Consider the following 17,944-nt stretch of genomic DNA (forward strand, 5'->3'; position numbering starts at 1 on the left):
AAATAGAAAGTACTAGTGTAGTATTTTTATTCTATTTTATTTTAAAAAGCTGAAGGAAATCCTTGAATAAACATGCACAGTCTTATCCTGAGAGCTTCAATTTTTGAGAGACAAGTATGGTGAAAGAAAGTTTCTTGACATCATTCATTTTACTTTCTTTCCATCAAAACTTTACCTTACGGATTGAGGACAAGAGTGCGCGTTCACAGCAAGGTTCTTATATGATTTTTTTTTTTTGACATCAAAGTAATTTTTTTCATTTGAAAAAATGCAAGGGTTAGCAGTGCTTTGAAGATAGATTGCACAAACTTTGAATCCTGTGAGCCAGGTAGTCTCATGGTATAAATCAGTGTAGCTCCATTACGCTATGAAAATTACTGTCAGTTCAGGATATGACCTTGTGAATTTTGCAGTAAAGTTTGATATGTGTTCGTTACTTTTGTTCATTTATACTGGCAGTTTTGCTTCTTGTATGAGAAATCTTAACCTTTTCCTTACTTCGTTGTGAACTATTATTCATAACCAGCTCATAACACATCTGTAGCCAGAATAAATGAATATCTATGTGGAGTAACTTAAACATGTAAAGTGGCGTCAGCCTTATTACTTTGATTTGTTTTGTGCTGGGTGCAGTATAGAAAGGTTGTGAACTGTATTTTGGTTCCATCCAATTACTGCCTAATCATTCTTTCTTATGTTTGACTCTGATGATACTGAAGAGATTGAAATGCTCACTGGGATGCCATTTAAACATTTTCCTGTCAGATATTCTCTTTTGTTACTTGTCATTTTTTATTTGTACAATTATATGGATCATGGAAAAATCCCAGGGTAACTTTATAGCTAAATTTATGGCCGTATATTTTCTTGATAGAAGGAAACCAGCTTTGTGTGGATAGTTGGGTGATTTTAATAAATGAATGTCTTAAAATATTTTAACACAAACTCTTTTTGCCTCTTGAAAAGAAAAATGCCTTGTGCTTAAATCATAGATGCCTTGGACTGTAGATAGTCAACATGTATTTCTTATGTCACTATAGCTTCTTTCTTTATGGACATAGCATCGATATGACAGGTACAGAGGTAGTAAACCTTTGTCCAGGATATTTGGAATGCATAGTTATGTCTAACAAAAAATAATCTATCCATTTACAGTTTTGCAGATAATGTAGTTATACAACATGCTGACATTTGTAAATCTGTGTTTTGGGGGTGATGAGGAGCATAGATTGTAAGTAGCAGAGAATCACAGAATGAGAGAAAGTCTGGGTTGGATGGGAGTTCTGGAAATCCCTGGGTTATCCAGAGCCATCTGACTCAAGTCTTAGATTTTTTCCAGKGAGAGAAATTTCACCCCTTCTCTGGGCAACCTGTCTCAGTGTTTAAGAATTTTTTTTTCTTACATCCAGATAGAATTTCCCATGAAGCAGCTTGTGCCTGTTGCCTCTTCTGTTGTCGCTGTGCACTCTTGTGAAGAGAGTGCCTCCATCTTCTCTAGAACTGTTTTATGTATTGGAAGACTGTGCGTAGACCCTCTTGAGCCTTCTCTTCTCTAGGTTGAATTCCTTCAACCTCTCTTCATATGCCAAGTTCTCCAGCCATCCAGCCCTCTTGGTGGGCTTCTGTTGGACCCTCTCCCATTTCTCAATATCTCTTTTGAACTGGGGAGACCAAAGCTGGATACAGTATTCCAAGTGTGGCCCAAGAAGTGGATTAATCACTTCTCTTGATCTTCTGGTTTCATTCTTGCTGATTTAATCCAGGACACAGTTTGTTTTTCCTTGCTGCACTGCTGACTCGTGTTCAGCTTGCTGTTCACCCGGTCTTTCCCAGCAGAGCTGCACCCCAACCAGTCGGACGCCCAGCTGGTACTGCTGCTTGGAACTATTCTAGCCCAGGTTCAGGACTTCACATTTCTCTATGTTAAACCTAATGCAATTTCTTATTGGCCTAATCTCTCAGCCTGAGGGTGGCTCTCCCTTTCCACGTATCTAACTCAGCTCCCAGTGTGGTGTCACCTGCAGACTTGGTGAGGATGCATTCATTCCTATCRTGCAGATCACTTTCAACGATATTGGGTAGTACGGAATAGTACTGAATGGACATAGGACCAAGAATCAACCCCTGAGGAACTCCACTCGTGACCAGTTGCCTGTATGACATCGAGGCATTAACCACCACCRCCCTTTGGCAGTCGAGGCAGTTACCCATCTGTTTTGTAGTCCACCTTCTGAGTCCATTTCTTATCAATGGTGGGAGACTGTTACAAACACCTTGCTAAAATTCACAGTTCTCCTCTCACCCACTGAGCAAATTGTTTCATTGTAACAATTGATTAAATGTGATTAACTTTGGTAAATCCATGATGACTTTTCCTAGTCATCTTCTTGTCCGTTGTGAACTTGGGCATAGCTTCCACAGGGACCTGTTCCATAGTTTTCTCATGAACTGAAGTGTGCCTGACTGGACTGTGGTTTTCTGGCTTGTCTTTTTTTGCCTTTTTTATGTATTATATTTGCCTTTCTCTGGTGATTTGGGATTTTCCATGATCTGCATGGTCTTRCAAGGCCTGATATAGAGTGGCTTTGCATGGACATCAGGCAGTGTCCTTAGCACCTTGGGATGCACCATGTCGGGTCTTAACAGCCTGTATATATCCAGTTTCTGTAGGTGGTCGCTACTTCAATCCTCATCTGCTATCAGTGGTGTGCTGTTTGTTTTGTCAGTGCTTCTTGGCTGAAGGGCTTGGAGCTGACCTTCTCTGTGAAAACGGAGGCAGAGAAAGCATTTAGTGCACTCAGTCCTTTCTGTGTCATTTGCAACTAGCTTGCCAGCCCCATTCAGCAGCAGACCGACATCTTCTGAGGTATATGACGTATCTGTGTGTCAGTAATTGAGAATCGGTTATCCCATCAAAAAGATTCCCTGCAGCGTGCAATGAATGGGACAGATCCTGTAATGGGTTATATCCTAAGAAAGCTAAAAGTTGATATTCTACTACCCAGAAGAAAATTGTTTAAGATGGGAGAACCCTGTCGCATAATGGTGGCACAGAAGCCAGAATGCATTTGTCCCTTTGTCCTACTACTCTCTGGTGGTACTAAAGAGCAGAGGCATGCAGGAGCTATTTCCTGGTGTAGGCTRCCACAAGCATCACAGACTGGTGTCACTTAAAGCTGTCTGTTGCCATACTGATGTTTCATTAGAGCTGGTCCTAAGAACCAAACGATCAAATCCATGTCCCAAGTGCTTCCCTATGTTGAACAAAAATTGACTGGGTCATCTGTCTTGCAAAACATAACTTGTTCCTTAATTGAAGTGTTTGCTGTCTGAAATGATCATGTAAAATGATTTATTTAAGTATCAGCACTACCTAGGCAAGCTTTTATATTTAATGTGTCTGTCTAATGTAGTGCATTATATTGTGTACGTGCTACCRCCAATTATGATTGTCCAGCTTTGCTTTCAAAGAGAAGTTGAGAATTGAATGGTTGGCTGCTGTTAAACTAATCTGCCAGAAATCCAATTATCTAACCTTGTTAGTCACATCAACAAGGGTTTAAACTGGCTCCACTTCCCTTGCAGATGTGTAAACTTCATGATGTAGGAGGGAATAATTTAAWTTTTTTTTTGCAGAATTCTAATGCTGTGATGGTGTGTGTTATAAACAGACAGCTTTCTGCATCACTGTTTTAATTTCAGTATGAATTGTTTTGCTTGGTAAAACCAGTAAGAGACAGAATGCGTGTTTTCATTCTTCCAACATATGTAGCCCCTAGAAAAAAAATAGATGATGAATAAATTCGTGTATTTTTTGCTGAACTAAATTAAAGGCCTACTGAATTAAAAGCTGGAGTTGCCCAGTTTTGTCCTCTCCCTCTTGAGGTGCTTTGAAGTCTTATGTAGGCTTCAAAGTAGCCTGTACCTCAAAGCATGGATCTGATACTAAAGTCTGTGTGGGACTGAAGCTTCCATATAGAAGAAAATGCCTCCTCCTCTGCTCTGCTTTTCTCCTTTGGCTGTTTTACTAGCAAACCCTCTAGATCAAAGAGAATATGTCAGAGCCACAGAAGTGATGAAAGAGAATTGGTTTGATTGTTCAAGGGTTGGTCAGGTGATGGTGATGGATCCCATGGTGATTGCAGGAAAGAAACTTCATCATGAGACAGTCATTCAGCTAAAATGTAAAATTCAGCCACGAGCTCCTGCTTTTGTTACCTGTTCCGTCCATCTGTTGCTTCCTTTAGGTCCAGTTCTTATGAATATTCCTGTTTGTTTGCCTACCAAAAACTTTAACTTTTCTCTGCCTGTCTCAATGCTCATTTGATTTTCTACTTGTTTTGAGCTGAACCCGTTCATAGAGACATCCAGTCAATGCCAGAACTGACACAACATAAACCATGGGGGAATTGGAAGGAGGAGGGGAGAGGTACCTGTCTTTGGCAGGAGTGAGATGTTGGACACGTTCTCCCTTTCTCATGGTATTGCACCGTAAGATTACTTTTGATTACTCTGGTAATTAGTAGAATTAGTAATTAGGAGAATTAGCTTATTTTAAGAGGCAAAATCTATTAACAAAATAAGATAAAGAATTAAGTCAGAAGCAGCTCCCTTCCCCTTCTTCCACAATGTTATTACATTTCTTGTTGAATAATGTGGGAGGACCCTTATCTGCACRAAATGAAATCAGAGAGATGTAGCCCCCCCCCCCCAATTATGAGCATGAAGAAATTATGAGTCGCATGTCTCAAGTTTTAAGGCTGATCGGCACTATTAAGGAGAATCGTCTCCACGTCCGATGATGATAGCTTCAGTGCTGTAAAAGGGATGGCCTGGGTAAGAGCCCTAAGAACACCGCAGTACAGCTGTCCCATTTCACAGAAGAAATTTGAATAACAGCAGAATAGAGCCGTGGCCAAAAAGATAGAAAAATGATATAGGAATGCGTAATAAGTGATTGCATAATATATATGATTACTAAAATAAAAATTATGGATACAGCTGAAGTACCTTTAGCTAGTGTTCTGTTATGAAGAGAAGTAATTGAGTAAAGGCCAGAAAAAATGAGGGGAGACATTTTTAATTCATTTCTAATAGATAACAATAAATCCCAGTGTCACTGAGGCAGTAATACCAGCGTTTTTATTTGCCATGTCATTTCTTGTTGGTTATCAATGAGTTTCAGATTAACATTAGCTACTGCTTGCTAAAGAGAATTATATATCTGACTATCTCAACTTTTACAACCTATAATTCATTATTAAATCTTCTTACCGCTTCTGAGCCTTGTGTTAGCATCTATAGCCCCATATTATAAGATTGGCAGACAGAAGAGAAGTTAATGACTTCTCCAAGGTTTTCTGATGCTGCATATTCTCCTCTGCAATCCCGTTGAATGTGCAAATTAAATTAATTTTAATAAGTAACCTTTTTAGTTATCTAGGACTGAAGTGTAAATGTTTAAGTTTTTCTTGTTTTATGGCCATTTGGAGAATATTAGTCTCTCTCCCTCAGCCCCCTTGAAGCCCAAGCAAGAAAGGTAGTGTAGTTAGGCCAGTGACCTCCAAAGTCATCCAATGTTAAATGGCCACTTGATCTATTTGCTAGCTAGAATGCTGTGGGAAAATAGTAAATGGAGCAAATGAAACCATTGGGAATTATCACCAAGTTTCATAGCAACCTTTGAACAGAATTTTACTGTAACTATGTACTACTTCTTCGTATTGGAACTAATTTCTAGAGCTGTTATCTGGCACTTTTGTGTGGCAGAATCGGTATATTTATAGCAGATTGGAGGTTTGAAAATKGGAAGTCATGTACAAGTAGAATTAAATTGTCCATCAGGGCTACAAATGTAGCCTAACCATACTTTAGATAAACCTAAAACCAAAAATGATTAGTWGAGCTGACACTTGAAGAAGGTAGATTAACTTACATTGATTTGTAACCACTGTTTTCTCCAAATGGGAGATTGTAATAAACAGATGAAGTAATGGATATAATCTTTGCCGAAGTTAAAACACTTACCCTGAAAAGAAGCTGGGACCTTGATCAGCTGCAAGAAAGAGCTGATAATAACTTCCAATAATCTTCCTAACATCGCTCCTCAGGATTTCACTGTCAGTAGAAAGATATGAATTGCACTCGTAGATTGTGCCCCATATTCCCCAAAAAAGCCTCAGCAAGGGTCACTGTCTCTAACATAAGCACTGAAAATTTGGCGGTTCTTCACTTAAGAGTAAATTTCATTAAAAGAATTGCAAGCCCGCTTTGTGGTGTTATAGCTGTTGTAAAATGTAAAGGAAAAAAAAATCTTCCTAGAGAATTTATCAGCAGACAGCAGTTGCAGCGTCTCAAGAGTCATTGGTTTCTGTGGGCACCATTCCTCCTCAAATCATGGAGACACTAGCTATATAGACCACAGCTTACAGATGCTACCTTCTTCTGTGGAGAGACCCAGAAAAAAAATTTAACTGTAGTGTTTAGTTATCCCGCTTCTATGATCCAAACTGTATCAATTGCTTGATAACTATCAAAAGTGATCAAAGCACCAAGCCGCAGGTGAAGGTCCTTTCCCTTTAAACCACAGAAATGCCACAACTCTAGCTCTATTCAACCTGTTGTTCCACCTAGGTGGGCATTTAGAGAGGTGGACTGAAAAAGCCAGGATCTATAGAAATATGAGTTAGATTGATAGGAAGAAAATGCTCAAGAACCTGTCTGACAAATTTAATTGCTATTCTTCATGTGAACAATCCCTTTCTAAATTACACCTCACCCAAAGGGGTAATGCTGGCAGCAAGKGCCATTTTTCGCGTTGGGATAGAAAGTCAATGTCTTTCTGTGTCTTATTAGAGACCATGAATTTTGTGACTTCTTTGTTTCATTATTGTATTGCCTTAGTGTTTTACTTGACATGTCCWCATACTATGGAAAACATATTTCAGCTCATGTTTGCTTCGTAGAGGGGGTGGATTTCATTATTCTTCTTTTTCTCATTTTCATGTCATTTTTTGAATAACACGTTCATTGTATTAAGAATCTTACTTCACTTTTCATTCATTTCTTCGCAAAGGAAGTACTGCAGCACTGGAACAGGTTGCCCAGAGARGCTGTGTAGTCATCCATCCATGGAGATTTTTGACACTTGGCTAAAAGAAAGTCACAGTTGGCCTGATATAGTGTGGCAATAATCTGGCTTCAGCTGGGAGTTTGGGCTAAATGATCTTTGAGGTCTTCTCCAGTCAGTGTTTCAGTGATTCAGTGGTTCATGTGGGGAATGGAAAAGTACTTTCCAAATTTCTAGAACTCATGTTTTAATCTGACTTTGGGAGTTTTATTTTTTTTTTTAAATCTGGCCAAGCAGAGCAGTAAAAATTGTTTTAAGATGCAATATCTGTTGTTTGGTTACTTAGTCGATTTTATTACTGTGTGCATGGTATGATGGATAGCCAAGGTTTCCTAGCTCTCTTCACTATAAGTTCCTTCACTGTAAGTTCCGGTTTTCAGTAATGCCACTTTACCAAACTTTACAAAACTAGGCAATTTGCAGATTGGATGTTTGTTCACCTATTTGACTGATTCTTAAATTACATTTTGGGGTGTTGCATAGAGTCATTCTGAGACCTGAGTTTTGGTTGCTTGCGAGTCTGCTTACTGTCCCAGTGGAAATTAGTTGGTCTTTCTAATTTCCAGGCTCAGGCTGGGGTTGCGCAATGGCCAGATGGCACCAAGGAGGCACGGCTGGGACGAGTGAGGGCCAGTCCCTCAGGGACAGCCCACAGCTGGCTTGAGTTACACATATTGTAAAACTTCACGCTGAATTTGCACTAAGCAGCAGGTAGATAGCTTGTAGTCACTGAACTTGGAATTTTTTTGCTCTGTTGTTAAGATACTTCTGGCTGGTTTCAGGTGGTATATAAAAATAAGTAAATAAAAATAAAAATAAATTTATCAGCACAGACGCTGGGGAGACGAAATCTGGAGTGCTCCATGCTGGTAGGTTCAGACCGGCCGGGCATTTCGGCTGGGCRAGGATGCTCCCGGAAGCGAGCAGCTGCATCCCGGCTTGGGGTGGGTGAGATGCTTCTCCTCACCAGTGCTGCTTCTCTGCTGATTCTGCCCGTATTTTAGCATGCGTGTGGCCATCAGGTCAGGACAAAGTGGTCATGGCAGAAGTAAGGAYGTGCCTATTTGCTGTTTGATGGAGATGCTGTGAGAGAGGGCTGTGTGTATATGCTGGCAGGAGGAGACTGGTGGTGGACGTAGCTACGCCTCCTCAAAGTGATACAAATTATGGTGCCAAAAAGCACTCTCTTATCGCCAGATTTTCATCAYGACAGCACTGCCTTGGTAAGGGATATGTGATGTCACACTCTAGCTGACATAAATACGCCAGCAGAACTTTATAGCATTGACTGAAAAATGCAGTTTTTCTTTACAGCCGAACCAGTCTYAATTGCGCTGCCAGCCAGAGATAACAACTTGTCTTCTCCTGCTCCCGTGGGTGCCTGGTGCTGTGGGAGATGACTCCCTCCAGGCCCCATCCGTGTTGGGTCATGTTTGCTGAGCGGTTTGCATGGCAGCAGCRGGAGCTTGGGCTCGCGCGGAGGCCGCGGTCCTGTCCGCAGGCAGGCTACGGGCGATTTTGTCTCCTGGCTTGTAGGAGTCCCTTTTGTCTTCAAGCTGGAAAATTTGAGCACAGCAAGACTGCAGCTGGCTCTTGAGCACGTGACCTCTACAGCACGGCTTTTGAAGCTGTGCTTGTTGCCTCCTTGCTGTTGCCCCTGGCGGAAGAAGTCTGCGTTTGCTTACTGGCTTTTAGCAAAAGCCTGGAGCCCAACATCTCCGGTTACGGGAAGCCCCTTCGTTCTGCTCAGGCAGCGCGAGCTGGCTTTAACGTAGGGGCTCACACTGTTGGCACCATCAGGTGGATGCTTTGGTGTGAGGAGCTGGTTTAAAAAGAGTAAGAAGTGCCTTTACGTTCCTGGTATAACTTGGGGGTGATGAACTGTAGCATATTGGGAAGGAGGCYTCATAGCTAGGACGGAGGCGTGTGAGCAGGTGCTGGGGACCTCTTGAAGGGGCTTTGCTGCTGAAGCCAGGGTTTGAGGAAACRCAGCCTCCGTCTGGCAGTACATCAAGCTACAGGCCACCCATTCCTTTCTCATCGATGCATCGTGGGCCCTAGTCAAGGGAGCAGCAAYAGGCAAAACCCTCTGTACTTATTAAAAGTCCAATGAATTATCCAGTTTGCATTTAAAATATGTTTCAATGCCTGCTTCAGATTGCACTCTTGCATTATTTGCTAAATAAAAACGTTACTTGTAAACTGTTTGAAACAATTTCCTTCCTCTCTGCAATGACTTATAGACAGTTTATTGGGTTGTGCCACAGGGTGAACCAATGCCTCTCTACTAAGGAGAGATGTTAGTGATGCTAGGGTGTGCATCCAGCTGAGTGATGCAACTGGCTGTGCAGCCTTAGGTGTTGTATATCATCAGACATAGAGCTTTGAGAGCTTTTATTTCTTTTGCTTTTGTTGCTATTATCGTTGTTGCAGGGGACGCTGTGTGCCCTGCTTTGTGTCTGGTTTTCTGCTGCTCTTATTCTTGACATTTGTCTCCTTACTTACTAATGCAAATATTTGAACTGCATTTAACAACAGTGACCAATGATTTCTTCAGTGAAAGATCCTTGTAGGGCAGTAGATCATAGCGGATAAAAATCTAATAGCAGGGACTGCAAACTCTTAAAGGCAATCAAGCTTTAAAACATCTCGCAGAGATACCCAACCAGTCTCTGAACCATTTAGGCTACAGTAATAATGTGCAAGATTTGCCATCTGATTATTTACGCTTGCTTTGTTTAATTATAGTTTGAAAATGAGATCATCACAAAACTCGATCATGAAGTGGAAGGAGGCAGAGGAGACGAACAGTACAAAGTGTTATTTGACAAAATGTAAGTGTTGATCAGCGGCGGGATTTATGTCACCGTAAAGTCAGGAGAAAGAGCAATTAGACTACAATGAACTTTGTAGCCCAGAAATAATTAAAATCTGTTAATGATGCACAATATTTAAAATTGCACCTGAGTCGAGCTCTTTTTTCTGTGTGTGATTAACAAGGCATACGTAATTGTTTCCTAGTCTCTTGGAGCACTGCAGAAAGCACAAATACCTTGCTAAAAGCGGAGAAACTTTTGTGAAACTCGTCGTCCGCTTAATGGAGAGGCTGTTGGACTACCGGACCATAATGCATGATGAGAACAAGGAGAACCGCATGAGCTGCACTGTCAAYGTGCTGGTAAGCAAGGGAGGGACCAGCCCCACGGCGGGGCTGACTACTAGTTTCATTTAACACCTTTTACAGGAGGCTCAGTTTATGTGTTAACTGACATTCGATTTTTAAATATGTCAATKTTTTTCTTTTTTTAAGAAGATCAATCTATAAATGCATGGGTTAGTGACTATTTAGTTGATTTTAAGGAAGGGCTAGGGAAGRAAGGTGTTTCAGGGCCTAATCTTTGAGGGCTGATTTTTGGCACTCACTGTTAATACAGAAAAATACTTTCACAAACAAAATGATGGAGTAGTTTACTCCTGTCTTTATCACAGTTTTTAAAACCGTATTTATATTCTGCTTACTGTGCAGCTTCAGTATTCAGAATTTTTGAACAAGACTGAGTATTATTTCATTCAAAGAGGAAAAAGTTGGAGTTGTCTCCTCACTAACATGAAATTTCCTTTTCTGAGTTCCAGAAATGCTGGAGAGTCTACTTTATATCTGCTAGTCTGGGTCACTGTCAAGTTAAGGACCAGATAAGCTTTTGTGCATTTAAAGCAGAACTGGAAGCAGTAGGCAGTTTTCCTCACAAGATACACATYGTGCTTTTTTGTGGAAGCATTAGAATATGAGGTTTTACTAGTGCAAAATGAACCTCTATGGAAAAATTATGTTAAAATACATTTTAGAGACCTCTAAGCTAGTACTGGTTAGATTAGATTTTTTTCTGTTTTATTTTATTTAAACTTGTGGCACACAGCGTTTATGGCCTAGTGTAATGTGGCTGAGAGATTTCATCCAGGCCAGTTTGGAAAGATCTATGTAAGTAATTTGCAGCTTTAGCATTTGCGAGTAATGCAAGCATCCTCGGCGTGAGCAGCRCAGCCTTCCTGCCCTGCTGTTGAGTGGGCGCAGCAGAAATGGGCTCCATTAGAAGGGGAAAGGGCACAGAGGCATCAAATCAGAAATTGCAATTGGTATTTTAGTTTGTTTTTCCTCTATCTGCACCTCAAAATGTGTCAGGATGTTTATTAAATGGCAAAAAAAGAGGCATTGAGAGTTTTTGCTGACTGTTGATCTAGCAAGTGACATTTTGGGTGCCTGCGGAAACCTCAGCGTTTTCGATACACGCTTAGGCCAGTGCTGATTTTATTTAAAAAAAAAAAAACTATTATTATTATCAGTGCACCCATGGGCAGATGGGGAAACTTGCACCCAAAGACAGGGGCAACAACAGACACTGATTTTGGGGGGAAGGTGGAGCCATATTAAGTTTAAGGCATCTTAGTGTCCAACAGTTGCCCAAGTCTCTCCCAATTCTTACTGATTTAATCTGCTTCCTGAGCTGCATCGGAAGGACAGGGCAGCTGGCCGGCAGTGTTAGGATAAAATGGGTCTACGCTATTATTCCCCCACAAATAATAAAAAACAGACTGAGAAATTTCAGAGGAGTGTGGTTTCATTAGGTTCAGTGTGCCTCGAGAGTTGAGCTCCAAAGGACTGAGCAGATATGCCAACTCTAATGGCATATTCACTTCGTTACGAGCCATTTGCAGAGCAGTCCGTGGTATTGATCATATTGCTGCGGTTCTCTTCGRCGGGAACAGTTCTATATTGGATTTACTCATGTGTTAGTGGCTTCCCGAACTGATTTGTTTATTGTTTAAGTTTATTCTAATTCAGTGAAGGATGAATTTCTCTGTTTTGCTTTCTTAGATATATTTTAACTTTCCAAGGCAAACTTTAAATTAGATTCCCCAAYTTATCCTATCCTATGTTTACAATATTTATAGTGTTAACTAGTTTATCTCAAGACCAGAGGCATCCAGACATGTCTTAAGGGCAGGTGATGATGATGCGTGGCATATGAAACCAGATAAATTCCACTGTTCTAACTTTCCATTTCCAAAGAAAATATTAGAATCCAAGAGCAGATGATTTATTGCTCAAATAAGGTTTAGAGTTTTAAATCCCTGCTACAACAGTTACTTAAAAGYTGTGGTTTTGTACATTACCAAATTTCAATTGAAAGTGGTTAATGATGTGTGACTTGCAAATGCCAGCAGCAATTTCTAGCAACACTCTGCTTCCAAATTCTTAACCTTTGCAATGAAACATAAGCCCTAATAYGCTACATCATGAAGCATCATCACAACTTTAGGTTTTGGAAGTCAAGTAACTTATGTTCTATCACTAGAGGCAAATTTCATTTTGCAGTTTTGAGGTTGATGTTATGCAATTATGAATGTTTAATTTAGAGCATGTTCTGTATACATTTCTGACTGCAAAATCAAAGACTTTGTAACAAAATTATTTTGTATTTCAGAATTTCTACAAAGAGATTGAGAGAGAAGAAATGTACATAAGGTTTGTAAACATGACCACTGACAGATTTTGCTTGATTTACTGTAGCGTAATTGGAGAAAATTATGTTTCTGTTAAGCAATCATTTGGGGGTTTTGCAGTCGTTTGGAGAGGAAGATGTAATGAAAATCATACCTGCGCTGGGGCTTTTGTACATTGAGTTCATTGAGAACAGTGAGCATTAGAATTTAGACTCATGAGCTTTTTTTGGTATCCTTATTCTAACTCCTTCAATTTTATTATTATACCTTTATGAAGAAGTGAGTAAAACTGAGAAAGAAATAATTTTACTTTCTGGCGACTTACAAAACATATGACTATTGGAGTGGGAAAAAGGACTATCAATATGATGACTGATACTTATTTTAAATTTAGAAATTTTAGGAGCCTTTCAAAGTCTGTTTTTCACATGGAGTAAAAACAGTAATATGTTGTCATGCTTTTTGTAAACCTCAGAGTTCCTAGTCCTCTATTTTTACTTTGGCTTAAAATTGGCTAGACTGATGTTCTAAAACAGTRAGACTTATATTTTTACTGCTGTTTTTGATACCTAAATATTATTCATTAATTCATTCTCAGATCATAGAATCATAGAATCAGTAAGGTTGGAAGGGACCTCTGGAGATCATCTAGTCCAACCTCCCTGCTCAGCACGGTCACCTAAAGCATGGTAGACAGGGTTGCATCCAGGCAGGCCTTGAAGATCTCTAGGGAAGGAGACTCTACAACCTCTCTGGGCAACCTGSTCCAGGGCTCCGTCACTCTCACAGGGAAGAAATTCCCCCTCACGCTCAGGCAGAACTTCCTGCGCTTCAGTTTCTGCCCATTGCCTCTTGTCCTGTCACACGGGACAACTGAAAAGAGTTTGTGACCGTCCCCTTGACACCCTCCCTTCAGGTCCTTGTACACATTGATCAGACCCCCCCTCAGGCTTCTCTTCCCCAGGCTGAAGAGGCCCAGCTCTCGCAGCCGTTCCTCGTAGGGCAGGTGCTCCAGCCCTCTGATCATCTTCGTAGCCCTATGCTGGACTCTCTCCAGTAGCTCCATGTCTCTCTTGTCCTGGGGAGCCCAGARSTGGACRCAGTACTCGAGATGAGGCCTCCCCAGGGCTGAGTAGAGGGGCAGGATCACCTGCCTCGACCTGCTGGCAACAGTCTTCCTAATGCACCCCAGAACACCACTGGCCTTCTTGGCCACAAGGGCACATTGCTGGCTCACAGTCAACTTGTCATCCACCAGCACTCGCAGGTCCTTCTCTGCAGAGCTGCTCTCCACAAGGTCAGCCCCAGCTTGTACTGGTGCCTACAGGTTATTTTTSCCTAGGTGTAGGACTCTGCCCTTGCCCTTGTTGAACCTCATGAGGTTCCTCTCCGCCCAACTCTCCAGCTTGTCCAGGTCTCTCTGAACAGCAGCACGGCCCTCAGGTGGATCAGCCACTCCTCCCAGCTTGGTATCATCAGCAAACTTGCTGAGGAGGCACTCTGTCCCCTCATCCAGGTCATTGATGAAGAAGTTGAGCAGGATGGGACCCAGTACTGAGCCCTGGGGGACGCCACTAGCCACAGRCCTCCARCTRGACTCCACGCCACCGATGACAACCCTCTGAGCTCTGCCTTTCAGCCAGTTCTCAATCCACCTCACTGTCTACTCATCTGACCTACACTTCCTGAGCTTTTCTAGGAGGATGTTCTGGGAGACATTGTCAAAAGCCTTGCTGAAGTCAAGGTGCACAACGTCCCCTGCCCTTCCCTCATCTACCCAGCCAGTCACTCCATCATGGAAGGCTATCAGGTTGGTTAAGCAGGATTTCCCGTTGGTGAATCCATGCTGGCTACTCCTGATCACCTTCTTTTCCTCCATATGTCTGGAGATGACATCCAGAATGAGCTGTTTCATAACCTTTCCAGGGATGGAGGTGAGGCTGAGGGGCCTATAGTTACCTGGGTCCTCCTYCTTGCCCCTTTTGAAGACTGGAGTGACATTGGCTTTCTTCCAGTCCTCAGGCACCTCTCCAGTTCTCCAGGACCTTTCAAAGATGATGGAGAGCAGCACGGCAACAACATCCGCCAGCTCCCTCAGTACCTGTGGGTGCATGCCATCCGKGCCCATGGGTTTGTGGATGTCTAGCCTCTAGACCAGAAGGTCTCTAATCTTTTCCTCCTCAACCAAAGGAAGGTCTTCCCTTCTCCAGACTTTCTCCCTCACATCCAGGCTCTGGGATTCCTGAGGGCTGCCCTTAGCAGTGAAGGCAAAGAAGCAAAGCACTGAAGCAAAGGTGGCATTCAGTACTTCTGCCTTCTCTGTATCCCTTGTCACCAGGGCCCCTGCCCCATTCAGTAGCGGGCCCACATTTCCCTAGTCCTCCTCTTGCTGCTGATGTATTTGAAGAAGSCCTTCCTGTTGTCCTTGACATCCTTTGCAAGACTCAATTCCAACTGGGCCTTAGATGCTTCTTAACTTTGGGGAAAAAAACAAAGAACAAGTGAAGAGAATCCCCTCCCAGTGGTATGATGATACTGAAATTAAGGGACAAACCTAGATCTATCTCCATATCTGAAGAAGTAGAACAATACTACTTTAATAAAATCTGGATTGAATTTGTTACTCTTCACAAGACATTTGTAGGTATTGGAAGAAAATCACAACAGAAATGCAAGTGGTTCTAAAAGTTCATCTAAAACACTGAAATGGGAGCTTTAAATAATTCCAGATATGTTTAACTATTTGAGCATAAAATTTAACTTTTGTGATCTCCAAAATAAACTGTTTTGTTACATGTTAAGAATCAATGCTTGTTTTACTTGTAGGTATTTGTACAAACTGTGTGACCTGCACAAAGAATGCGACAACTATACGGAAGCTGCCTATACGTTACTTCTGCATGCAAAGCTTCTTAAGGTGAATACTGAAATACACTGGAAGTTTTGAAAAAATCGTGGTACTGGTAACCAATAGCAGAGTTGTTTCTTTAGCCTTACAAACTGATTAACTGTCTGTACTTCACTTCTTACTTTGCAGTTGTGTGTTATTGCACACTTAATATGTACTGAGGCAAAAGTCAACCGTCTGTCATTAGTGTGTCAGAGCTATTTAGACCTTAATCTAAAATGAGCAGAAGTGCAATCAAGTAGAGAGCACAGGTTAAATTGCAAAGGTAACTGTGATATAAATTTGTTTTAAATGGGACAATTATGTGATCTCTGGAAGCATCTGAGCATGTATTGCAGTAAACTAGCTGTCCACCAGTTGTTTCTGCAGAAGTAGTACAAGCGAGTTGAAGAGACTGCCCTTAGGTGCTGTCAAGGATCTCTAAATTTAGTTTCTATTTGGGACAATAAAAGAGAAATTCGAGTGGTCTCTTTCCGTGTTCATGCCTTTAAAAGGTATGTCTATTGTTAATGCAGTGATACACAGTTTGCAATACTCTTAGAGACATGCCTGTGTTGCTGTTCTTTGCAGAACATTTTGGTATAACCTACATGAACAGCAATATGAATAAAATTGTATGTATACAATGCATGTATACATAGTACATCTAAATAAAGCATTTGAGTTTTTAATACTATACAGTGACATTCAGCCATGTTTGATCTTACAGAAATTTCACTGAAATTTTTTTTAGTGTGTGGGGTTGTCTAAAACTTGCAGCTCACTGACATAATTGTGTCACAGATACCGGAGCACAGGCCAGCCGTGTCCCCTGCATCGTCACTTAGAAGGATTTCAGCGTTACTTAATARCAGACGTTTTGTTCTGAAATTGCATCTTCGCTATAGCGACGTCACCGCTAAATTAGTGACAGCAAATTTTGTGCTTAGGCTTTAAAAAAACAKTTGAAATCTAAATTTTGTAAGAATCGGTGTTTTCTGAAGCATTTGTTTTAGTCCCATTTCACCCCTCCGGGCGCCCACAGTGAGCTCTCCCTCCCCGGGGAGACCTGCAGCTCTCTGCATCCTCCCAGAGGGCAGTTTTGCAGTCCAGTTCCCTGCGCGCAGCCTGAGGCCAAGCAGCGCCGCTCGTAAGTGGGCAGACACCCGAGAACAGAATTACTGAGAGCTGCGTTTTCCCTTTTCCCTTTCTGATGCCAATGGCACGTGTATTGCAAGCCATATATATTATTGCAGGAGCTATGCTACCAGTGTCTCCTTTCTTCGAGGGAGTTTATTCCACTCTGTGCAGCAAATTATTCTTAGCAATCTTTGATTTATTCTAAGCAATCTCAAGCGAAATGCTAGCATTAAAAAAATCTGTTTTGAAAAGTTGCAGTGGACGGAGTGGAATGAAATACTTTCAAAGGATGCGTTGAGAAATTATTTTACTTCAGCACTGCGTAAACTGCATCCAAGCTGTAATAAGACTAAATATGATGCAAATCACACCTCTGTAATTTAAATTAAAACACTTTGAAATGTGTTTACTCTGTTCTAAAATTGTCTGAGGATTGCAACACAAAGGAAACATCGGTGAGATTCATCTGGCACATAAAAGCACTGTAGCAATATTAATATTATTAATATTACTAAAAGCAGGGGAAGCTGGGAGTTACTTGTTTGGTAATGAAACTTTCTATGCCGAGACATGTCTCGTAGAGGCGAGGAGATGACTTTGACACCTTCAGTCGCCCAGAATGGTCCAGTGAGTTGCCTGTGGGAAGAAATTTGGATGAGTAACTAGCTGATTCTGTGAGCAGAAAGATCTCTCCTATTCCCACAAGGAAAGTAAAACAGGACTGACAAATTGCATAATACTTGCTTATCATGCCTTGCATGGATGAACCTTTTGGACAAGATAAAGCCTTCCCTTCTATAGGTGCTGCATTTGCTTGAAAATGATGGAATGAACAGTGCCATAAAATGTCATTCTGACTTTTACCCATGAGGTCCTGAATTCTTTAATCGATATGTTTTCTATGACCTTAAATTGGAGTTTTGCCAGTTTTTCTTTCTTACAGCATATCTTCAGAGACTGCATGAGTATCTTAATTTACTCCTTTTATTTATTTGAAAAAATATCCCAAATAAACCCAGTTTTCTTCTTTTATAATGCAAAGCAATAGAAGATGGGAAGCATAATGGTAGCATTTATCCTGGCTTCTCAAAACTCAGGAGAGTATTGTGTGCTTATTTGTAAATACACATATGTTGTAATTTGGAAATACTTTAGGATGAGTGGATATTGAGCTATCTAAAGTAATACCCTGTCTTACCATGAGTGGGGAGTGGACAGAGGAGCTCCGGATTGCTTCCAGAGCAGCAGCAAGGAACCCTGCGGCGGGTAACTTGAAGCTATTGGGT

At 41.3% G+C, this 17,944-nt stretch overlaps 1 protein-coding gene across 1 annotated transcript in view; it reads left to right on the forward strand.

Annotated features, from left to right (window-relative positions):
• Nucleotides 1-17,944, forward strand: part of DOCK1 (dedicator of cytokinesis 1) — a 332,981-nt gene that overhangs the window by 256,470 nt on the left and 58,567 nt on the right. The window contains exons 34-37 of the mRNA XM_085299124.1: nucleotides 9,878-9,963; nucleotides 10,151-10,307; nucleotides 12,613-12,653; nucleotides 15,458-15,548. Coding sequence (XP_085155250.1) covers nucleotides 9,878-9,963; nucleotides 10,151-10,307; nucleotides 12,613-12,653; nucleotides 15,458-15,548 — 375 coding nt within the window. The remainder of the gene's footprint in view (nucleotides 1-9,877; nucleotides 9,964-10,150; nucleotides 10,308-12,612; nucleotides 12,654-15,457; nucleotides 15,549-17,944) is intronic.

The sequence above is a fragment of the Rhea americana genome, unplaced genomic scaffold, assembly GCF_003343005.1.
Source record: "Rhea americana isolate MKP2758 unplaced genomic scaffold, rheAme1 scaffold_145, whole genome shotgun sequence".
NCBI lineage: Eukaryota > Metazoa > Chordata > Aves > Rheiformes > Rheidae > Rhea > Rhea americana.